Source organism: Otolemur garnettii, unplaced genomic scaffold, assembly GCF_000181295.1.
Source record: "Otolemur garnettii isolate 467f Iridium unplaced genomic scaffold, OtoGar3 scaffold00006, whole genome shotgun sequence".
NCBI lineage: Eukaryota > Metazoa > Chordata > Mammalia > Primates > Galagidae > Otolemur > Otolemur garnettii.
In genome coordinates this window covers 8,441,374-8,463,415 of record NW_003852401.1, presented here as the reverse complement: position 1 = coordinate 8,463,415, position 22,042 = coordinate 8,441,374, and the positions used below count along the sequence as shown (strand labels likewise).

The window sequence follows — 22,042 nt, the reverse complement described above, 5'->3', positions numbered from 1 at the left end:
TGGCATTCTGAATTCCCTGCAAGGGCTGTTCCCCAAAACCTGCTCCCTTGTGACTCTGTGTCACTGACTCAAATGTAGACCAAAAGCACCATGAGCAAACCATCACCAGAACACAGCAGAGCTTTGTTCCCTGCTGTCACTAACTCTCACCCCTAAGAAACCGTTTATGGTAGATATCAGAATTTCACAGTAAATCATTGGGAGTAGTTGCCAAGGCATCACATTATTAATATAAATCACTTTCAAAATTAATAACCTATTGACAGGCCCTGGAGTTAAATTATTAAGATTGTATGTATTGAAAAAATCTTAGCAGCTTGGTGCCTATGGCTCAAGTGGCTAAGGCGCCAGCTACATACACCTAAGGTGGCGAGTTTGAATCCAGCCCAGGTCCGCCAAACAACAATGATGGCTGCTACCACCCCCACCCCCCCAAAATAGCCAGGCATTGTGGCAGGTGCCTGTGGTCCCAGCAACTTGGGAGGCAGAGGCAGGAGAATCGCTTGAGTCCAGGAGTTGGAGGTTGCTGTGAGCTATGCCACAGCACCCTACCCAGGGGGACAGCTTGAGGTTCTGTCTCAAAAAAAAAAAAAAAGAAAAGAAAAAGAAAAAATCTTAGCAATGGGGAGAGTTCATAAAAACAGGAAATTTTTAATACATTCACAAGAAACCAACCCTCGTGTCTTGGTGGAATATATCTTGCATCCTCCACCACCACACATTGGTGACTGCCCAGAGACAGGGTGGCTAGAGCAGAAAGATTCAAAGTGCTTAACTTTAGTCTGGGTGTGATGTCTCATGCCTGTAATCCCAGAACTCTGGGAGGCTCAGGTGGCAGGATTGCCTGGGCTTGCAGGTTTGAGACCAACCTGAGCCACAGCGAGACCCCATCTTTAAAAATAGCCGGGCGTTGTGGCGGATGCCTGTAGTTCCAGCTACTTGGGAGGCTGAGGCAAGAGAATCACTTGAGCCCAGTGGGATGCTGCGAGGTATGACGCCATAGCACTCTACCAAGGGTGACAAAGTGAGACTATGTTCCAAAATAAATAAATAAATAAAAGAATTTTGACCTTGTGGATCCCCTTCAAGAGGGAGATCACACTTTGAGAATCACTGGCATAGAAAATAATTTTTTTTTAAAACACCAGAGTTGGCTCAGGGCCTGTGGCTCAAGCGGTGAAGGCACCAGACACATATACCTGAAATGGCGGGTTCAAATCCAGCTCCCGCTCACCAAACAACAATGATGGCTGCAACCAAAAAATAGCTGGGCATTGTGGCAGGCGCCTGTAGCCCCAGCTACTTGGGAGGCTGAGGCAAGAGAATTGCTTAAGCCCAGGAGCTGGAGGTTGCTGTGAGCTGTGATGCCATAGCACTCTACCCAGGGCAACAGCTTGAGGCTCTGTCTCAAAAAACAAACAAAACAAAACAAAACAAAACAAAATGACCAGAGTTGATGAGTATGGATATATTTTCACCTAAACTTTTGGGAAGCTTAAAATCTTGAGTACATGGTTGAATGGTGGGTGTAGCACTGTGAGATACTGGGAAGTTAACTGGTGTGGTTTTCTTCTGTGGGAAATGTCCACCCCTCCTCCCTACTCCTAGGTGGCTCAATCACACTGGGTGTGCTCCAGGTCTCGGTAATTTTGACCCTAGGAGAAAATCTTCTAGCCGGTTCTGGGAGACAGGGGAACTGACTGGCTGTCAAGAAAGAAGACATAGATGTTGGGACAAAGATGAGAGAAACAGAGAGGTTTGGCCTCAGAGGGACAAGGCTGGACTTCCTGAGGACTAGGAGAGGAGGTGGGGCTTACAGTTTTCTGCCTATGATGGAGATCTCTGGAGACTTGCAGTGACTGTGTGGCTGAAGTCAGACAGTTGGTGCATAGGACATTAGAGCACCAGCTAGGGTCCCTTTGGGCAGTCAGGCCCAGGAAGAGGGCAGCCCCTGGGGAGCGCTAATCTTTGGGTATTATCCATGAATTTCTGCCCTGGGTCTTTTCTGCCATTGTCCTGACCTGGAATCCTAGAACCTCCTAAGAGAGATTGGGGGGTGAGAGGAGGAAGAAAGTTAGCTTTCTCTAGAAATCATGGGAACCAGATTAGGTTTCATTTAGAAACTACCGGATAGTTGCAGAAACAAAGTATTTACAAGCAGATCTGAGATCATCCTGCCTGAATTTGCTTCCTAGCTCCGCGGCGGGCTGGAATGGGGTTGCTAACATTAATAGAATCCACCTCACAGCATCTCCACTGAGCACACTAACTTTGAGATGCATGGCAGTTCTTTCAAACAGCGCCTGGCACATGTATGTGTCACATCTCCTGCACCTTGGGTGTACTGGGGATGTCAAAGCTGCCACACTGCATCCTCTGAGGGCTGAGATGGCTCAGTTTGACTATGCCTAAGCCTCCATATGGAAGGCTAGATTAACCCGTAACGCCGATGTCTAGGGGAGAGAGTGCAGGAACATTTTCAAAAGAAATAGTGCAAGTGCGATTCTCTACCAAGAAGTGCGCGGTGCAGGCTGTGTGTGAGGGTCCCAGAGCCTGCCCCTGCAGCCCAGCGACTGCAGCGAGTAGGCTCAAACGAACCCCTCCCAGCTTCGGAGGGACCAAGGGCCTTTCTCAGGTTTGAGCACCGGAGCCCCATGCGGTACAGCCAAATCGGTGCAAACTCTCTAGGGGTCTAATGGGATCTGGGTCCTCCTGGGTTTCTCCTTAGGAATTTTTGCCTAAGGATCAGTGGTCCCCAGGGGCAGCCCTGTCCTCGGTTTTGTTTGCACAATCCGGGGCGCTTGCGAGTCTGAGCCAGGAGATGGGCATGGGCGACCTTCAATGCCCCAGCCACCTGCCGGCGCAGGGGAGTCTGGAGGCCAAGGCACGGTCCCCACCTCCCTGCCCCACCGCGCCCCACCCCAGACCCCTCCTTCCACAGGGGGCGTGGCCCCAGGGGCGGAGCCGGGGAGGGGTCTGCTGGCGAGTCACGTCCCACAGGCGGGGCCGAGCGCCGAGGCCAGCTGGGGAGGCGCCACATCCGGCGGCTGCCCTGTACTTCATAAAGCGGCCGCCGCGGTTTGCTTCGGTTCCAGTCCTGGGCTTTTCTCGACTGCTGGAGCAGCTGCTCCAATGTCCCAGAGCGGCCATGAGCGCCCCGCACTGGTGGGACCAGCTGCGGGCTGGCAGCTCAGAGGTGGACTGGTGCGAGGACAACTACACCATCGTGCCTGCCATCGCCGAGTTCTACAACACGGTGCGGGTCGCGGGAGCCGGGAGGCAGGCGGGCCTGCGGGAGGGGGCTGTCCCCGGGCGCCGCAGCGCCTGGGAGCTGGACGTGGGTCTCTGCGTGTATCTGGGCGTTCTCTCCAGCGGCACACGCCTCCTCTTCTGCGCGCCCCTTCTGGTTCTCCTGTCCTCTTCTCTTGTCTCTATTCCCGACAGCTGGGCTTATCCTCTCCTCCTGTCATTTTGTTCTCATGGCCCTATTGTTTTGTTTGGTCCCCACCGGTCCCGGAACCGGGCGTCCTTGTCAGCCCATTCTCCTGGCTTGGATTAGTTGGGGATGGGGAACCTGCCGGGACACCTCTCTTCCTACCCTAGGATCGCTGTGGTGTGACGCACTTGGGTCGCATTGTGCGTTTTTGCCCTGAGTATCTGCTCTCTGAATACCGAGAAAGGGGAAGCCCCTTCACCCGGCGCAGGTCTCTAGGGTAGCCAGGCGGCCGAGGCCCACTCCTTCCAAGCCGACTTGCCCCACCTCCAAGAATATGCCAGTAATGGTCGAATTCTTTTTGGCCAGAATCACGTTAGCTACTACTAGTTTTTTCCCCTTACTTTTAGTGTTCAATCTTGCCAGCCCCTAATCCAACTCCCCGAGCCTGTGCTCTGTCCAGTTTGTAAGCCTGAGGGGTGAAAGGGAAGTCTGGGAGTGATAATGTACGGGTCTGGGGACCTGCCTGGGTCCCTCAGTACAGGCAAGCAGAAACTTCCCCATTGCACAGTCCTCTGTGTTCTAGTCTTGATGAGAGAGAAAGGTTGCAGTTGGGAGAGGAAACGTCTCATTTTTTCAATATGTCCATGGCTCAGGATTCTGGTACTGAACGTAAGACTGCATGGTCCTTTCAGTGGCTTGTTTTCCCTGCCCAAACACAGAAAATAGGACTCCTGGTTTGACTCATTGTGAATTTGAGGTTGTTACTTAGGATTTTTTCTCTGGATTTGCTAGAGAGTTAGTGTTTATTGCCTGCAGCGATCTCAGGTGATCTAGCCCCTGTCCTTTTATCTGATGAGAACCCTGGGCACTTGAGAAGGGAGCTGTCATGCCAACATTTTGGGCATGGCTGGGGCCACAATCCAGAAGTCTGGACTCTCCCTCCCCTGAGTGCTGCAATCCATGGCTTCCCTCCACACAAACCCTCCTATTTCTTTTTCATGACTAGGTTCCTCAAGAACACCTGGTCCTCTGCTCTTGGTAGATACTGTGAAAGATGCAGTTAGTGGCGGTGGCCACAACTTAGTTATAACTCTAGTTATAGACTCGGGGAGCATGCTGTCAGGCACACACAGGTGCACACAGGATGGGCTCCAGCCTGTGGGGTACTTTCAACAGGGAGAAACAGCAGTAACTCATTTGCTCCATTTGTAAATGGAGAATACTGCAAAACCACTAAAGATTTCACCAGAGATCAATAAGAAATGATAGTTTGGTGATAGGTTTTCCCATGCCTTGCATGATAATGATCTGTGGAGTCTAAAGTTTCCAAAGGGGGTCAGGCCTGGTTATTTGGGCTGCGAGGGTAATGTACAGCTGGGTGAAGCCTCCCTTGAAAAAGCCTCAGAGTGCTGGGTGATGGGGAGAGTTTGTCTTTACTTCTAATTTAGTCCCATTGGAACTGTAACTCTCTGTAGTGAGTGCCAAAGTCTTTTTTTTTTAAGAAATGAACTGTTGATCTTTGTGCCTGTGCCTGATTAGTCCATCTGCCAAACTTTATTCCTTGGAATACTCGTAAATTACAGGATATGCTCTGATAAAGCAGAAACCTTAAGATCTTCGACAAGTAGTTGGTCGCCTTATGTTGAGTGTAGGTCCAAATAATTTAGCAAAAACCATTTCCTCCCCTCTGTTCCCATGGTCTTCCTTATCTTTTGATGCTTATCACAGAACATACTTGTGCTTATCTCTCTCCTGTATTGGGAAAGGTGGTGAACTGTTACTTGATGATAAACATCTCTTTAAAACTTCATAGGGCAGTCGGTATAATTATCCATTTGTTTTGTTTGTTTAGCAGGTCTCAGCCTGTGAGACAGTTATCCATTTTATAAGAAACTAATAATCATTGCCAATTTTAAGAAAAACACTGAAAGAATTGACAGTGTTAAATCAAGAGAAGACTGGGAGGAGGATTTAGAATCTTCTTTTTCTTTCTTTCAGACCTTTCAGTGTGGCAAGGTCTCACTCTGTCTCTAAGGCTGGAGTGCAGTGGCATGATCATAGCTTACTGTAGACTTGAACTTCTGGGTTCCAGTGATCCTACTGCCTTGGCCTTCTGAACTGCTGGGGTTACATGTGTGAGTTATTGTGCCTAGTCTGTTATCTCCTTGATGGGTCTTGGGAGAGCACGTCACTATCACAATTTCCACCATTAATTGTTTGCTATGTGTTGAAGTTTTGCTGGGTACTCTATACTCACCGTGGGCAGTAGGTACTATAAATTATATTCATTTGATAACGGAAGAATTTGAGGCCTAGATAGTTTATGTAACTTGCTGAGGTCATGAGAATGGCTGAGCTGGAGTCAGAATTTGACTTGGTCCAATCCACTCAACCAGGAGAGTTCTCTTGAAGATGTACATGCCACTGCAACTAGATTTATTTATTTGGTGTAATACGGGTATTTATTATTTGTCATTTTTTAAATTTAAAACTCTTATATTGGGACCATTTTGTGATTAGGATAAAACTCATGATGTTTAGGCTGACTATGGTGGCAGATGCCTGTAAACCTAGCACTCTGGGAGGCGGAGGCCCATGGATTGCTTGAGCTCAGGAGTTTGAGACCAGCCTAAGTAAGAATGAAAACCTGTCTCTAAAAAAATAGCTGGTCATTGTGGTGGGCACCTGTAGTCCCAGCTACTTGGGAGGCTGAGCCAAGAGAATGACTTGAGCCCAAGAGTTTGAGGTTGCTGTGAGCTATGACTCTACCAAGGGTGACAAAATGAGACTCTGTCTCAAAAAAGAAAAAAAAAAACTCATGATGTTTGATATGAAAAAAAAATTTGTTTTGCTTTTAAAAATTGTTATTATAGGGCTCGGCGCCTATAGCTCAACCGGCTAAGGCGCCAGCCACGTACACCTAAGGTGGTGGGTTCAAATCCCCAGCCCGGACCCGCCAAACAACAATGACGGCTGCAACCAAAAAATAGCCGGGCGTTGTGGCGGGCGCCTGTGGTCCTAGCTACTTGGGAGGCGGAGGCAGGAGACTCGCTTGAGCCCAGGAGTTGGAGGTTGCTGTGAGCTGTAATGCCACGGCACTCTACCCAGGGGGACAGCTTGAGGCTCTGTCAAAAAAAAAAAAAAAATTGTTATTATAGAAGTAATAATAGAATCATGATAAAATATTTAGAGTATGGGACTTATAAAGTAAAAAATATTCTTTCTTTTGTATTTTTCCAGATATTTTCCAGGTATGCAGAAAGCACATGTATTCGTGTGTGCATATATGTGTATGTATAGTGCATTCACACTCTTAAGCTTTTTTCCGACTTAATTGAGAACATACACAAACTCTTAAGCATCTTTCATTTTTCATTTAATGCGTCTTGGTGACAGTCCCATATAGACTCATACTGAGCCTACTCCCTCTTTACAATTTCCATGCAGTATTCAGTTTATGGATTGACCATAGTTTATTTAATAGTCAATCCCTATTGATGGACATTTAGGGCAGTTTTTCTTAGTTTTATTGTTTTTGTTTTTGAACAGTGCCTCAGTGAATATTCATTCATCAGGATACACTTTTGCAAACACTTATCCTAGATAGGGAACTGCTGTGTCAAAAAGAATATCCCCATTAAATGCTGGTAGTTGCTGTGAAATGGCCCCCTAAAGAGAGTGCACTGATTCAACTCCCCCTGACAGTGTTCGGATGTGCAAAGCATTTTGTTCTTGGGTTCTGCAACTCTCTATTGCCTCAAATCTTATCATCCTTTGCTCCAGCCAAACCCAATTATTTCTTCCAAGAACATGTCTTTTCTTTCCACAGCCTTTTACTTGGGTACATTTTGTACTTTTCTTTTACATACAAATTTTATTGAATGGAGTTCCTTTTCGCGTTTTAAGTCTCAAGCCACTTTGGAGAAAAGTTGCATCTGCCTTTTAACCAACTAGGCTTGGCCTTTGGGGAACCTGCTGCTGGGCAGTGACTCTGGGGCAAAAGGAAATCAATTGGTGCTAAAAAGTCTTGAAGCAAAATCCATGCATAAGATCAGCCTATGATTGTTACTTCCTCTGTCTCCAGTCATCAATATAAGGAGAGCAGAACTCTCCCTAAATGCTAGATCCTCATTCCCAATATCTGTAGGGCAGAATCAATGAATTTCTCCATCATTTCTACCTCCCTATTCGATTTATCTGAGCATTTACTGGGCAATTACTACAGAGTGTGCCTATTACAGAGACCAGATTTGTAAGATGAGGGCTGTGATACAGGAGTATACACGTTGCCAAGGGTATTATTAATACTCTGCATGGGATTAGTGTATTGTGAGGGTAGGATGGTGATTTTTGCATGAAGGATTCTGAGTAGTGTGACCAATCTCCTCTTAGGTTTTTGCATGAGATTTTTCTGATTTTTTTTTTGTTTGTTTAAGACAAAGTCTTACTCTGTGGCCTCAGGCTTGAGTACTCTGGGCTCAGCCTAGCTCACAGCAAACTCAAAATCAAGTGTCCTCTTGCCTTAGCCTCCCAAGTAGCTGGGAGTATAGGCACCCACCACCACTCTTGGCTAATTTTTCTGTTTTTAGTAGAGATGGGGTCTTGCTCTTGCTCAGGCTGGTGTCAAACTCCTGAGCTCAAGCAATCCACCTGCCTCACCCTCCCAGAGTGCTAGATAGGATTGCAGGTGTGAGCCACCATAGTAGGCAAATTAGGACAGTTGGCCATCCCAGAGACGGGACTGGAACAATGGAATGGACAGCTAAGAAGTGGCATACAGTAGAACTGCAGTCTCCTTATCCACGGTAAAGGTCCTTAGCTGTTTGTGACCTATTGCCCAGAAAATGCTCAGCCTGTTGTTTGTATCTCCTCTGTCGGGAAAGTGCACCTTCAGCTGCGTCAGGGTGAGTGTGCAGTATGTTCCTGAGATTATTCTGTGGCAAATGTTATGTAGGAATTCATAGAATAAAGAACTTTCTAAGGAAATAATACATTTTGAAATTGTGGTTTCCTTTTAATTAAAAAAATCTTTTTGCAGGCATTAAACAAACCATTTCCCCAAAGGGTAATCTAAAAATAGGCTTAAAAAAAAAAGACCTCTTGGCTAAATTATTCTACAGTTTTAGTGACCCACACAATTGTGAGGGGAAGTTCATTTCTCAATAGAAACAGAGAACCGTTGAGTCCTCTTTTAACCTCTACTCATTTGCTTTTCTGGTTTTTTTTTTTTTTTTTTTTTTTTGGTGTTTTAGGGGGAGTATTCCTTCCTCCTTTTATCTTGGGCAGAATCTCCCTCTAATCTGATCTTTTCTTTTCCTTATATTGATGTCTTTAAAAGAGATGGTGAAGGCCAACAGACCTTGATACATGGGCTATGCAGAAGGAATAATGTAATTTCAGTGTTATTTGGTTGCATATGTCCAAATAGAGCTTGTAAATGGTGCTTTTACTATGTGGTATGTGCATTTAAAAATAACATTTGAAGTATCATAATTTTACTTCAAGTGTAATAAGTGACTTTTTGCCTTTGTGAATGGCATTTATTTTTTTTATTTTTTTTTTTGAGACAGAGCCTCAAGCTGTGCCCCTGGGTAGAGTGCCGTGGCATTACAGCTCACAGCAACCTCCAACTCCTGGGCTCAAGCGAGTCTCCTGCCTCCGCCTCCCAAGTAGCTGGGACCACAGGCGCCCGCCACAACGCCCGGCTATTTTTTGGTTGCAGCCGTCATTGTTGTTTGGCGGGTCCGGGCTGGGGATTCGAACCCTCCACCTTAGGTGTACGTGGCTGGAGCCTTAGCCGGTTGAGCTATAGGCGCCGAGCCATGAATGGCATTTAAATGCAATTCAAAGTGATCAACACATCCATTGCTCATGGAAATGTAACTCAGGAAAGCCACTGGGGGCAGCTTGGCAGTGGGTAGCTAAAGCAAGGGAGACTGGGAGGACTGGAGGCACTGATGACTTACTGGGATAAAAACCCAAATGTGTTATATTTCTGAGCATTTTAGGTAGGACTGGAAATTGGTCCTCCTCCCACTGGAAAATGGCTAACCTGCTGCCATCTGCAGCACTTCGTGCAAGGGAGCTAAATCTGTTTTATCTCAGATGAAACGCTTGGCAAGGTGCATTGTTGAAGGAGAAGAGGAAGCTGCAGAGAGATGTTCCAGTACGTGACACGTATGCGTACATGTCATAAACATGAAGAAAAGGACTGGAACACTGTGAATCTAGAACGGTGGCTCTCCTGGGGAGGAGAGAAGCCTTTACCTTTGTCATGTATTTTTTTTACACAGAGAACATATTCCAGTGTTGCAGGGAGAAAGGTCAGCTGTGAAGTTACCTGTGGTGTGACAAGTCCATTGTTCTCCTCCCCCTTCACCTCCTTGCTCCCCCTTCATCTTCTTTTCTTTCTGTACTTCTGTGTTTACAAAAGGAAAGTCACTTTTAAATCATAAAGCCATGAAACTGGGTCATATGTGCACCATGCGTGATGCAATTTAGAATTTTTAGATGTTAATCTGGGAGGTAAGCTTGGCTGGGTCAGAGGTGAACATCAGCTGGGGGCAGTGGAAGGACGCCGTGCTGGTGGCTGAATGCTGGCCCCAGTGGCCCTGTGGGTGATGCTGGCCTCTCTAACCTCAGCCAGCCATGGAACCCTTCTGGGCCTTCAACTATACCCCTGGTATAAAAAAGGACGGTTGTTAAAAATGATCCTTCTTAAAAAGATCCTCTTAAAGGTCTCTGATTCTTTGTTCTGCTGAAAGTTGAAGGCTTTGATCATAACAATGAACAAAAGCCTCCTTCTTATACAGTATGTAGGCCCTGTCGTGATTCCTCTTACCTGCTTCTTGGTAAGTGAGAATGGGCCACATTTGTAATGCTGGGGACCACCTGGGACATCTTAGACAATTTATCTATACTCTCACCTGAGGTCACTAATCTCTCCTAGGTGAGAAAGAGAAGAATCCACATCAGAATAGATCAGCTAGAAAAGGTTCCGCTTTCTCCACAGTGATGCTGCCCTGCTTAGGTATTTTGGTTCTGGGTTTTAACCAGAGGCAGTGGCCCTGCTCCTGTCCTGCCCCTGACAAAGGATCTTGTTGCCTTCCCTTGACTTCTTTATGTCTCTGCCACCTTATCTTTCTTCCCTTCTAAAAGCTGTTATTCCTGGCCCCTTGCCTCCCAAGGTGGTGGGTGACGGGGGCAGGTGTTGGCTGGTGAGCTTACCTTACTCCACCCTGAGCTCTGGGGGTTTCCCAAGCATTTTATTTCCTAGGGAAGCCCTTTGGCCACACCCCTTCAGTTCAGTTTGGGTGCCACCCCACCCTGATGGTTCCTATGACACCTCTAGTAAGACCTTTCTGTATTGTCCCTCAGCTTTCCAGACTTCATCTACCCCATCCAGCTATCTCTGAATGTGTTGTTTTCTTTTATTCCATTTTAGGCCAGGCCCCTCCCCGCTGCTGTTGCTCACTCATGCTCGCTCATTAGACTCACTGTGGTCTTCAGACTCAACACACTAACTCTGTGCACAGCCTGTTCAAGGAGCCCCTCACTCCACAGTTAGAGATGAGCTATAAGAAGCTGATTGTCTCTACCATTTCATACTTTCTAAGATGGCTTTAATTTAAAAACAGGGTGGTGCCTGTGGCTCAGTGAGTAGGGCGCCGGCCCCATATACCGAGGGTGGTGGGTTCAAACCCGGCCCCGGGCAAACTACAACAAAAAAATTGCTAGGTATGCATCAGGCACCTATAGTCCCAGCTACTGGGGAGGCAGAGACAAGAGAATGGCCAAGCCCAGGAGTTGGAGGTTGCTGTGAGCTGTGACTCCGTAGCCCTCTACTGAGGGTGATAAAGTGAAACTGTGTCTCTAAAACAAAAAACAAAAAAACAAAAGCCAGAATATAACACGAGTTGCCAAGGATGTGGAGGAATCACAACACTGATGAAAATGTAAAAACATGAAATTGCCATGTCAGTCAGTGTCTTGGTCCATTCTTGGTGCTATAACAAAATGCCTTAAACTGAGAAATTTATAACAAAAGGAATTTATTTCTTACAGTTCTACAGGCTGGTAAGTCCAAGATCAAGGTGCTGGCAGAGGCTGAGAGTGGTGGCTCCCGCCTGTAATCCCAGCACTCTGGGAGGCTGAGGCAGGTGGATTGCCTGAGTTCACCGGTTTGAGACCAGCTTGGGCAAGATGAGACCCTGTCTCTAAAAATAGCTGGGCGTTGTGGCAGGTGCCTGTAGTCCCAGCTACTGGGGAGGCTGAGGGCAGAGAATCACTTAAGCCCAAGAGTTTGAGGTGATGGGAGCTGAGACCACAAGGCAGACTCCTGAGGATGACAAAGTAAGACTTTCTCAAAAAAAAAAAAAAAAAAAAAAGGTGCCGGCAGGTTTGGGGTCCCGTGAGGGCTCCTTGCTTCAAAGATGGTGCTTCCTGCTGCACCCTCACCTGGTGGAAATGGCACACAACTCCCTCCCACATCTTTTATAAGAATGCTAATACAAATTATAAGAGCTCTGCCCTCGTGACTTAATCTCTTCTTAAAAGGCCCCTATCTTAATACAGTCATTCAGTGGGGATACATCCTACGAAATGCATGGTCAAGTGATTTTGCTGTCCTGTGAATATTATAGAGTATATTTACATAAGCCTAGATGGTATAGCCTACTACGCACGTGGGTTATACAGTATAGCCTGTTGCTCCTACACTACAAACCTTCATACCATGTTACTGTACTAAATATTGTAGGCGGTTGTAAAACAAGGGTAAGTATTTGTGTATCCAAACATCTGTATTTAGTTGTATCTATAGAAAAGGTACAGTAAAAATACACTATTAAAGCTCCCTTATAATCTTATGGGTCTACCGTTGTATATGTGGTCTGTTATGGACTGAAATGTTGTTGTGTGGCACGTGACTTGTCAGGGGTTGACATGACTTGCGGGGGCTGAAGTGCACCCAAAGAACTAACTCAACACCAGTGTTAAGGAAAAACAAGTCTGAGGATGCCTGGAGATGGCTTACACTAACCCAGGGTGGGTAGACAGAGATAACGCAGCCCCTTCCTGGCTTCTTCTGAAGGTTTTTATTAGTTTTTAACAAAGGTGCCAAGTTCCCAGGAAGACTGGATAGAGAGAAAGCCAGGGTAAATGGCAGGGGGTTGGTAAACAGCCAGTGGCTATGGCAATAGAGGGGGTACTACAGGTTTTCTAGTTTAACTGTAAATTGGAAGAGTTTAATCCCTTCCGGCTGTTGACTCTCAAGTGCTGGGCCTCCGGATTCTTCTCCTCTTTTGTGATTATAAAGAACTCCCAGGAATTACCCCCTTGCAGGCATACTCCCTGCTTACCTCAGAATTGAGGCAGGGTGCTCCGCTGAGAAGTCAACCTGTCTACCTCCCACAATGACTACCATCACATTGAGGATTAAGTTTCAACATATATGAATTTGGAGGCAGGGATACATTCAGACCGTAGCATCCAGTAGCCATTAATGGGGGGATGGATAAAGGAAGTTTAGTACATCCTTACAATGCAATGTTATCCAGCTCTAAAAAGGAATCAGGTACTGATATGTGCTATAATATGATGAACCTTAAAAAGATTATGCTAAAGTGAAGGAAGCCAGACGCAAAAGGTTACATGAAATATCTAGAATAGAGTGGCAGTTGCCGGCGGTGGGGAGGGAGCAATGGACAGTGACTGCTTAACAGGAATGGGTTTTCTTTTTGAGGTGATGGAAACATTTTGGAACTAGATAGAGGTGATGGTTACATATTATGAATGTACTGTCATTAAAATAACTAGTTTTGTGCTTTGTGAATTTTACCACAATTTTAAAAGTTCAGGGAAAAGCTGGGCATGGTGGCTCACGCCCATAATCCTAGCATTCTGGAGGTGGGTGGAATGCTCAGGAGTTCAAGACCAGCCTGAGCAAGAGTGAGACCCTATTTCTACTAAAGTAGAAAAATCAGGCGGGTGTCCATAGCTGGTGCCTATAGTCCCAGCTACTTGGGAGGCTGAGGCAAGAGGATTGCTTGAGCCCAGGAGTTTGAGGTAGCTGTGAGCTATGATGATGCCATGGCACTCAACCCAGAATGATGAAGCGAGATTCTGTCTCGAAAAAAAATTCAGGGAAAAACCTTGATTCCTAAAAAAAATTCCCAAACCAAAACCAACCAAGCAGAAAATAAATTAAAACTAGGGGTGAGTTCTAGATTAGAATTATGCTGTGACACATGGCAGTCACTGGCCAAATGTGGCTACCTAGCACAGGAAACATGGCTAGTCCCAACTGAGGCTTGCTATAAAGGGTGAAATTTACACTGAACTTCAAAGCCTTGCTATGAACGAAAGAATAAAATACCTCATCTATGATATTTTAATAGTGACTATATGTTCAAATGATAATATTTTGAATACATTGCAATAAATATGACATATTATTAACATTTTTTAAAAAGCTGAATATCCCTGGAGAGGTTTAAGTGTGCACTAAAGTCTGCACTATATGAGACCATTTTTTTTTTTTTTTTTTGACAGAGCCACAAGCCATTGCCCTGGGTAGAGTGCTGTGGGATCACAGGTCACAGCAATCTCAAACTCTTGGGCTTACGCAATTCTCTTGCCTCAGCCTCCCAAGTAGTTGGGACTACAGGCGCCCGCCACAATGCCTAGCCATTGTTTGGTTGCAGTTGTCATTGTTGTTTGGCAGGCCTGGGCTGGATTTGAACTTGCCAGCTCTGGTGTATGTGGCTGGCTCCTTAGCTACTTGAGCCACAGGTGCCGAGCCTAAATTATCATTTTTTAAATTAAATTACATTTTTAAAAATTGGTGAACAAACAGATTTTTGTTGTTGTTGTTGCAGTTGTCATTGTTGTTTAGTAGGCCCAGGCCAGGCTTGAAACCGACAGCTTCGGTGTAGGTGGCCAGTAACCACTGTGCTACAGGTGCTGTGTCCATTTTATTTATTTATTTTTTTTACAGTTTTTTTTTGGCCAGGGCCGGGTTTGAACCCACCACCTCTGGTATATGGGGCTGGTGCCCTACTCCTTGAGCCACAGGTGCTACCCACCCCATTTTATTTTATTTTTTTAAATAATTTACTTATTCATTTGTTTATTTGTTTTTGAGATAGAGTCTCACTCTGTTGCCCTGGGTAGAGTGCTGTGGTATCACAGCTCCCAGTAATCTCAAACTCTTGGGTTCAAGTGATCCTTCTGCCTCAGCCTTCCATGTAGGAGGTACTACAGGTGCCTGCCACAATGCCTGGCTAGTTTTTCTGTTTTTTTTTTTAGTGGACACGAGGCTGTCACTCTTGTTCAGGTTAGTCTTGAACTTCTTAGCTCAAGCAATCCACCCACCTCAGCCTCCCAAAGTGCTAGGATTACAGGATGAGCCACGCGCCGGCCAATGATATCATTTTAAAGCTGAGAAGAAACTCTCCAATTTGGCCATTACCTAAAAATAGGTTTTGATTAAGATGAGAAAGCTGACAAAGGACAACTGAGGGGACACTAGAAAGAGTCCTCTCTCCATGCAGGCCCTGGGAAAAGGCTGGCTTAACTGGCGGAGGCTTATTAGGAGCTGGACCCTGTCTACCCCTTCTTCTCCCTTCATTAAACCGTTTACCATTATTTAGTACGGGCCTTATCTTTAAAAATTTACGTGCAGCCAGACTTGGTGGCATGTGCCTATATTCCCAGCTACTCTGGAGTCTGAGGAGAGAGAATCACTTGAATGCAGGAGTTAACAGGCAGCCTGGGTAACACAGCAAGACCCTGTTTTTAAAAACATGTTTTTAAAAATAAACGCAAGTAAATTGGAATGCTTCATACTTCTTACGACAAACAATAGGAGTTACTGGTTCTTTGACTCAAGAGATGATCCTGATGATAGAGATGATCCTATAAAAATGAGTCTCATAGACCGCAATTTCTTTTTTTGAGACAGAGCCTCAAGCTGTCACCCTAGGTAGAGTGCTGTGGTATCACAGCTCACAGCATCCTCCAACTCGTGGGCTCAAGTGATTCTCTTGCTCAGCCTCTCAAGTACCTGGTACTACAGGCACCTGCTACAACACCTGGCTATATATTTTTTTGTTGTTGCAGTTGATTTAGCAGGCCCGGGCTGGGTTCGAACCACCAACCTCGGTGTTTGGGGCCGGCACCCTTCCAACTGAGCTACGGGCGCCGCCCTACACTGCAGTGTTTTTATAGCTACTTGCACAATCATGGAGGCAGCAAGGAGCCCTTAAATGGTTATATGCCACGGCTTTATTAAAGGAGTATTAAGTTTTCCTGATTGTGTATCCACAGTAAAGAAAGGCAGTTTAAACAAGATATAAAAAAGTGCAGGAGTTTAAACAAGATGTGTGGCCACATTTATCCCAGTTTGCAGAGGATATACTTGGAGGAGGCTGCCTTGTTTTTCGCCCTTTCACTGAATAGTCATCTTTTTTTTTTCATCCCCCCCAGATCAGCAACGTCCTGTTCTTCATTCTGCCGCCCATCTGCATGTGCCTGTTCCGGCAGTATGCAGCCTGCTTCAACAGCGGCATCTACTTGATCTGGACTCTCCTAGTTGTAGTGGGTGAGTGGACTCACTTGGGAACATGGGCTGGGTGGGAGGAAATGGGATTCCGCACACTTCCTGTCGCCTTTGAACATGATGTTTTGTAAACTAAAGTCCCTCTGACGTCTTCCTGAGCTTTTTCCCCCTTCGCTTGACGCCAGAAGGACGCTTTGAATGTGGGCTTGATAACAAAGTTGGTGTTAACTGTCACTTGCTTGCATTTGGGACTTCGTTTGGGTCATAGCTATTGGGCTTGTGCCACTATGTTTTCTGAGAACATCTGAAGAAAGTCACGTGAAACAACTGAACTCTGGTGAAACTGTGGTGCCTAAGGGACTAAAATTAAAGAAAAAAGTTTAGATGTTTGATCCCGCATTGTTCTGTAAAATACTTATGTACTTTTCATTTCCTCCTATGGACAAGTTGGGGATTTTTAGCAGCCAGTGAATGTTGACTTTGATGTACTGCCTGTTATCCTGAAGGCTCAGTGGAGGAAGACAGAGGGTGTTTAACTGTGGAATTGTTAAAGTTCTGACACGTGATACTTGGGCTCTCATTGAAGTCCTCTTTCTAGATTCGAGGTCTGCATGGCTGGGTGGTGTGAGGTTTCTTCCTTCAGTTTCTTTTTTCAGAGAGAGAGAGAGTGATCTGGTGATTTGTGATAGCAGTTGATGAAAGGGTTATCCTTAAGCAGCGTTTTGAATTTATGAGTCTCTTCTTTTGTGGTGACCTTTTTCTTGGTTGTAATTGATTTTAGGAATTGGATCCGTCTACTTCCATGCAACCCTTAGTTTCCTGGGTCAGATGCTTGATGAACTTGCAATCCTTTGGGTTCTGATGTGTGCTCTGGCCATGTGGTTCCCCAGAAGGTATCTACCAAAGATTTTTCGGAACGACAGGTAAGCTTATGCTAAACATTTTTGCATTGACCACTAGGCCCAATATCATGATGCACACATTAAGAAAATTAGCCTGTGGTTGAGCTCAGCCTAGTGGTGAGCTTATCATATACTTTAATATCCACTGATCGCTTTTATGATGTGATAGTATATATAAACAGATAAAAGAGGAAATTTTAATAATGCCTGGGGAAAAATTTATATCATGTTAGGGACAAAAAGTCAAATATCTCCCTTGTTGGATATGAACAAGAGTGGGAATGACCTTCAGTGAGAGCACGATTACTGGATGCTTATTCGAAGGTCTTTGAGTTTCTGCTAGAACATTCCCTCAGTGTTCCAGTTTTATACATCTCAAGTAAAATCCACACTGATGAGTTGGTTTTTAGACCTCCAGGTACTATAGGTTTCAAATTGCGTTTTTTTGCTTCTGATGAGAGCTATGCGCACACACGTGTGTATATACATGAGTATACTGTATATATTTTCAAGCTAGAAACTCAAAATTTCAGGAGCAGATGCATTTTAATATCCATTGTTTTAGGGTTTATGGTTATTCATCTTATATATCTATATATATTTATTTCTTTTTGAGGCAGAATCTCACTAAGGGACTAAAATTAAAGAAAAAAGTTTAGATGTTTGATCCCTCCTTATTCTGTGAAATACTTGTGTAATTTTCATTTCCTCCTACAGGCAAGTTGGGAATTCTTAGCAGTGAGAATGTACTGCCTATTCCCTAGGTAGAGTACTCTGTTGGTCTGGATAGAGTGCTGTGGCATGATAGCTCACAGCAACCTCAAACTGTTTGGCTTGAACAATCCTCTTGCCTCAGCCTCCCAAGTAGCTGGGACTATAGGCATGCACAGCTATGCCCAGCCAGTTTTTCTATTTTTAATAGAGGCAGGGCCTCGCTCTTCCTCAGGCTGGTCTGGAACTCTTGGGCTCAGGCAGTCCACCCGCCTCAGCCTCCCAGAGTACTAGGATTATAGGGATGAGCCACTGTGCCTTGCCCTCAGGAAATATTTTTAAACATTTGTAGTTTTGTTATTCCTGTATAATTTCATTTAGAGGATGATAAACATGGACAGACCAAATCTGTGCTATTAGAAGTCAGGATAGAACTAGGTACTAGAATATCACAGTAACAAAAAGGCAATCTCTGGCACTAATGAGTTTACACTGAATTGGGGGAGATTACAACTCAACAAACAAATAAATAACATAATGTTAAGATATGCTGAGTGTTGTGAAAAGTGAAGCTGGTATGGGGTATAGTGGGGACTTGGGGTGCCGGGATTTCGAGTTGGATCAGAAAAAGTCTTTCTGAGGAGCTATGTGAGATTTATGACTATCTGAAGGCACAGAGGAGAGTCAGTTTAGTAAAGATGAGACATGTTTCTAGAGCACATTACCATATTCTTCCCTATATGACACTGTTCTGTCTATGTGTGTGTCTGTGACTATATCTGTATCTAATAGTCTAAGAATAAAGACTCAATGAAACAGGCTGTGTCGCTCAGGGAAGAGACCAGGAAAATGAAAGAATTTGTAACAGTTTTCCCGATACTATGAAAAGGAACAGGAGCTACACAGCTGTTAAAGACTAAGGCTGCTGTCTGTGGACTAAAGCAGAAAAGTATCTGTAAAAAATATTGGCTGCAAAAAAGCATTATGGAATTGTGAGTGTGGAATCCTAATTTTATAATGAATGAACTAAACTCTTTCTGAGTGTATATTTTTGTATGAGTACAAAAATGCCTGTGAGGTGAAAGCACCAATCTGCTGCCCTTGGCTATTTGGGGGCCCTGGAGTGGAGGGTTTTTACCTTTAATCTGTTGCCTTGTATTTTTTGTGAAGACAGAGTTCTACCCTGTGCCCTGAGCAGAGTGCGATGGTGTCATAGCTCACTGCAACCTCAGACTCAGGCTGTGGGCATCCTGCTGCCTCAGCCTCCCACAGCTGCTGGGATTACAGGTGCTCACCGTGGTGCCTGGCTGGGTTTTTAAATTTTTTTCATAAGTCAGGGTCTCACTTCATTCAGACAAGTTTCAAACTCCTGATCTCAAGTAATCTTCCTGCCTCAGCTTCCCATAGTGCTGTGATTACAGGCGTGAGCCACTGCGCCTGGCTTTACCATTAATCTGAACTGGTTGAACTTTTTTTTTTTTTTTTTTTAACAAAGCACACATGTTAATTTTTAATATTTAAAAAAAATCATTTTTAAATGTGGTAGGGAGAAAACATACTTCAAATGGATTAGTTGTATAGCCTTTAACCCAGGAAGTGAGATTTGTATTCAGTAGCACTGTCTTCAAGTATCATTGACATAGCCTCAAGAAGTTTACTTATTTAAAAAACAGCAGGAGATTGAGAGGGGAGAGAGAGAAAGAACGCTGGTTACCAGAAGTTCCTGCTCTTAGATGAAATGTGGTTCTCTATCTTGCTGAGGCCTTCTAACCAGAGAGGAAGGGTGCTTTACCAAGGGCCAGACTGGTTTAGGCTGTTTCCACTTTCTAGTCTTATTGTTTTGTTTCCTTTGTTCGGCTTCAGGAAAAGAGGGGAGGGAGGAGGGGAGGGAGGAGGGGGTAGATGGGAAGGCACAAGGCCAGAAGTGAGGTGGTTTTGCAGACAGGGACTTTTTGACTCCGCTTGAAAACCAAACCATTTACCTTGTGGCTTTTCCTCAGTCTTGCAAGGTGCCACAAATCACGCCTGTCTTTTCCCTGAGCCTGCTGTGTGGTAGATTGAGGGCTGAGGAACCACTTTTCTTTTATTCTTTTTTTTTTTTCTTTAATTAAATCATAGCTGTGTACATTTATGCTATCATGGGGTATAATGTGCTGGTTTTACACCTAATTTAAAATGCCCTCATCAAACTGGTCAACATAGCAGTCCTAAAACTGAATGAGAAATTAAAGAAATGTGAGTGAGGGTTTTGTTTATTTGTGTGTAGCATTCCTGAGGCCTGAGGTAAAATTCTAAGTGGCAGTTTTTAATGTGTTCATTATAGAAAAACTTTTTTTTTTCTTTTTAATTTTTCTTCTTTCTGGGAGGTAGGAGAATAATCTTATGAACTGGAGAGAAGAATGGCCAGGCCCTGTGGCCGGCGCCTGTAGTCCCAGCTAGTTGGGAGGCTGAGGCAAGAGGAATCGCTTAAGCCCAAGAGTTTGAGGTGCTGTGAGCTGTGACACCACAGTACTCTACCCAGGGTGACATAGTAAGACCCTGTCTCAAAAAAAAGAAAAAAAAAAACTTTATCGATGTTACATGCAAGGTGGGGCTCATGCCCCTCCCATTCTTCAGGGGGTCTGGTGTGGAAACTGTGTCGAGGGGAGATTCTCTGTGAGGTGGGGGACTGAGTAGGCAGGGGCACCCCAGCAGCTAAGGGCTTCTCTCTTCCTCTCGTGCTCTGGCTGTGGCTGTGGCTGTGGCTGGTGCTCTGGGGGTTTTTACTCTTTGGAGGTCATGTGGGACATAATATCTACCACCCTATTGCTGTAGCCAAAATTCATTATCATACCAGGCAATGAGTTTGACAAAGTGGTTATTGAGGGCAATGCCAGCCCCAGCATCAAAGGTAGAAGAATGGCTGTCACTGTTGAAGTCAGAGGAGATGACCTGGTGTTTGGTGTAACCCAGGATGCCCTTGAGGGGACCCTCTGATGCCTGCTTCACCACCTTCTTGATATCATCGAATTTGGCAGCTTTTCTCCAGACGGCAAGTGAGACCCACGACCGACATGTTGGCAGTGGGGACACGGAAGGCCATGCCAGTAAAGCTTCCCCTTCAGCTCAGGGATGACCTTGCCCATAGCCTTGGCTGTGCCAGTTGAGGCAGGGATGATATTCTGGAGAGCCCCGTGACCATCATGCCACAACTTCCCAGAGAGGCCATCCACAGTCTTCTGGGTGGCAGTGATGGCATGGACTGTGGTCATGAGTCCCTCCACAATGCTGGAGTTGTCATGGATGACCTTAGCCAAGGGGACTAAACAGTTGGTGGTGCAGGAGGCATTGCTGACAATGCTGAGGCTGTTTTCATACTTCTCGTGGCTCACACCCTTCACAAACATGGGGGCATCAGCAGAAGGGAAGAGATGATGACCCTTTTGGCACCCTCCTGTAGGTGAGCCCCAGCCTTCTCCATGGTGGTGAAGATGCCAGTGGACTCACAATGTATTCAGCGCCTGCCTCGCCCCATTTGATTTTGGTGGGATCTCACTCCTGGAAGATGGTTATGGGATTTTTATTGATGACAAGCTTCCCATTCTCAGCCTTGACTGTGCCATGGAATTTGCCATGGGTAGAATCATACTGGAACCTGTAGACCATGTAGTTGAGGTCAATGAAGGGGTCATTGATGGTGACAGTATCCACTTTGCCAGAGTTGAAAGCAGCCCCGGTGAACAGGCGCCCAGTATGACCAAAGTTGTTTATTTCGACTTTCATTTTCATCATGGTGCCTTGGGGATGCAGCTGGCGCTGCACTAGAAGAAGCAAGTGTCTGACGAATGGGAGGACCACAGAGCCTGCTGGAATATTTCTAAACACATATTGAACTTAGTTCCAGGGTGAGATTTCTGAACAAGAGACAATAAAATGTGGTGATTGAACTTGGAATAGACGGACATGGTTTTGAATAGTAATCCACTTTAAAAAAAAAAAAACTTTTTTTTTTTAAACAAAGAAGCTCTGGGACCTCATTTTTTTTATTTGTAAAGTGGAGATGACAAAGGTATCTACTTCTTGGGGTCAGAAATAATTGGAGAAATTATTGCCTTATATGGAATAAAGACCCAGTAAGTTCCTGCAGTTATTATGAGTGGCTAACATGGGCAAGTGTTTTGAAGATACATATTTCTAGAACTGTGAGGCAATTATTATTATTTTATTATTTGTTTTTTTGTAGAGATAGAGTCTCACTTTATCACCCTCAGTAGAGTGCTGTGGCATCACACAGTTCACAGCAACCTCCAACTTCTGGGCTTAGGCAATTCTCTTGCCTTGGCCTCCTGGGTAGCTGGGACTACAGGTGCCCGCCACAAGGCCTGGGTACTGTGAGGCAATTATTAATGTTCATTATGTCACTAGGATATAATTGATGGATTTTTTTTTTTTTTT

At 45.1% G+C, this 22,042-nt stretch overlaps 1 protein-coding gene and 1 pseudogene across 1 annotated transcript in view; one reads left to right on the top strand and one right to left on the bottom strand.

Annotated features, from left to right (window-relative positions):
* Positions 1–3,011: 3,011 nt before the first annotated feature.
* Positions 3,012–22,042, top strand: part of ACER2 (alkaline ceramidase 2) — a 36,819-nt gene continuing 17,788 nt past the window's right edge. The window contains exons 1-3 of the mRNA XM_003782861.3: positions 3,012–3,256; positions 15,923–16,037; positions 16,777–16,918. Coding sequence (XP_003782909.1) covers positions 3,149–3,256; positions 15,923–16,037; positions 16,777–16,918 — 365 coding nt within the window. The 5' untranslated portion in view covers positions 3,012–3,148. The remainder of the gene's footprint in view (positions 3,257–15,922; positions 16,038–16,776; positions 16,919–22,042) is intronic.
* Positions 20,342–21,454, bottom strand: LOC105888187 (annotated as a pseudogene).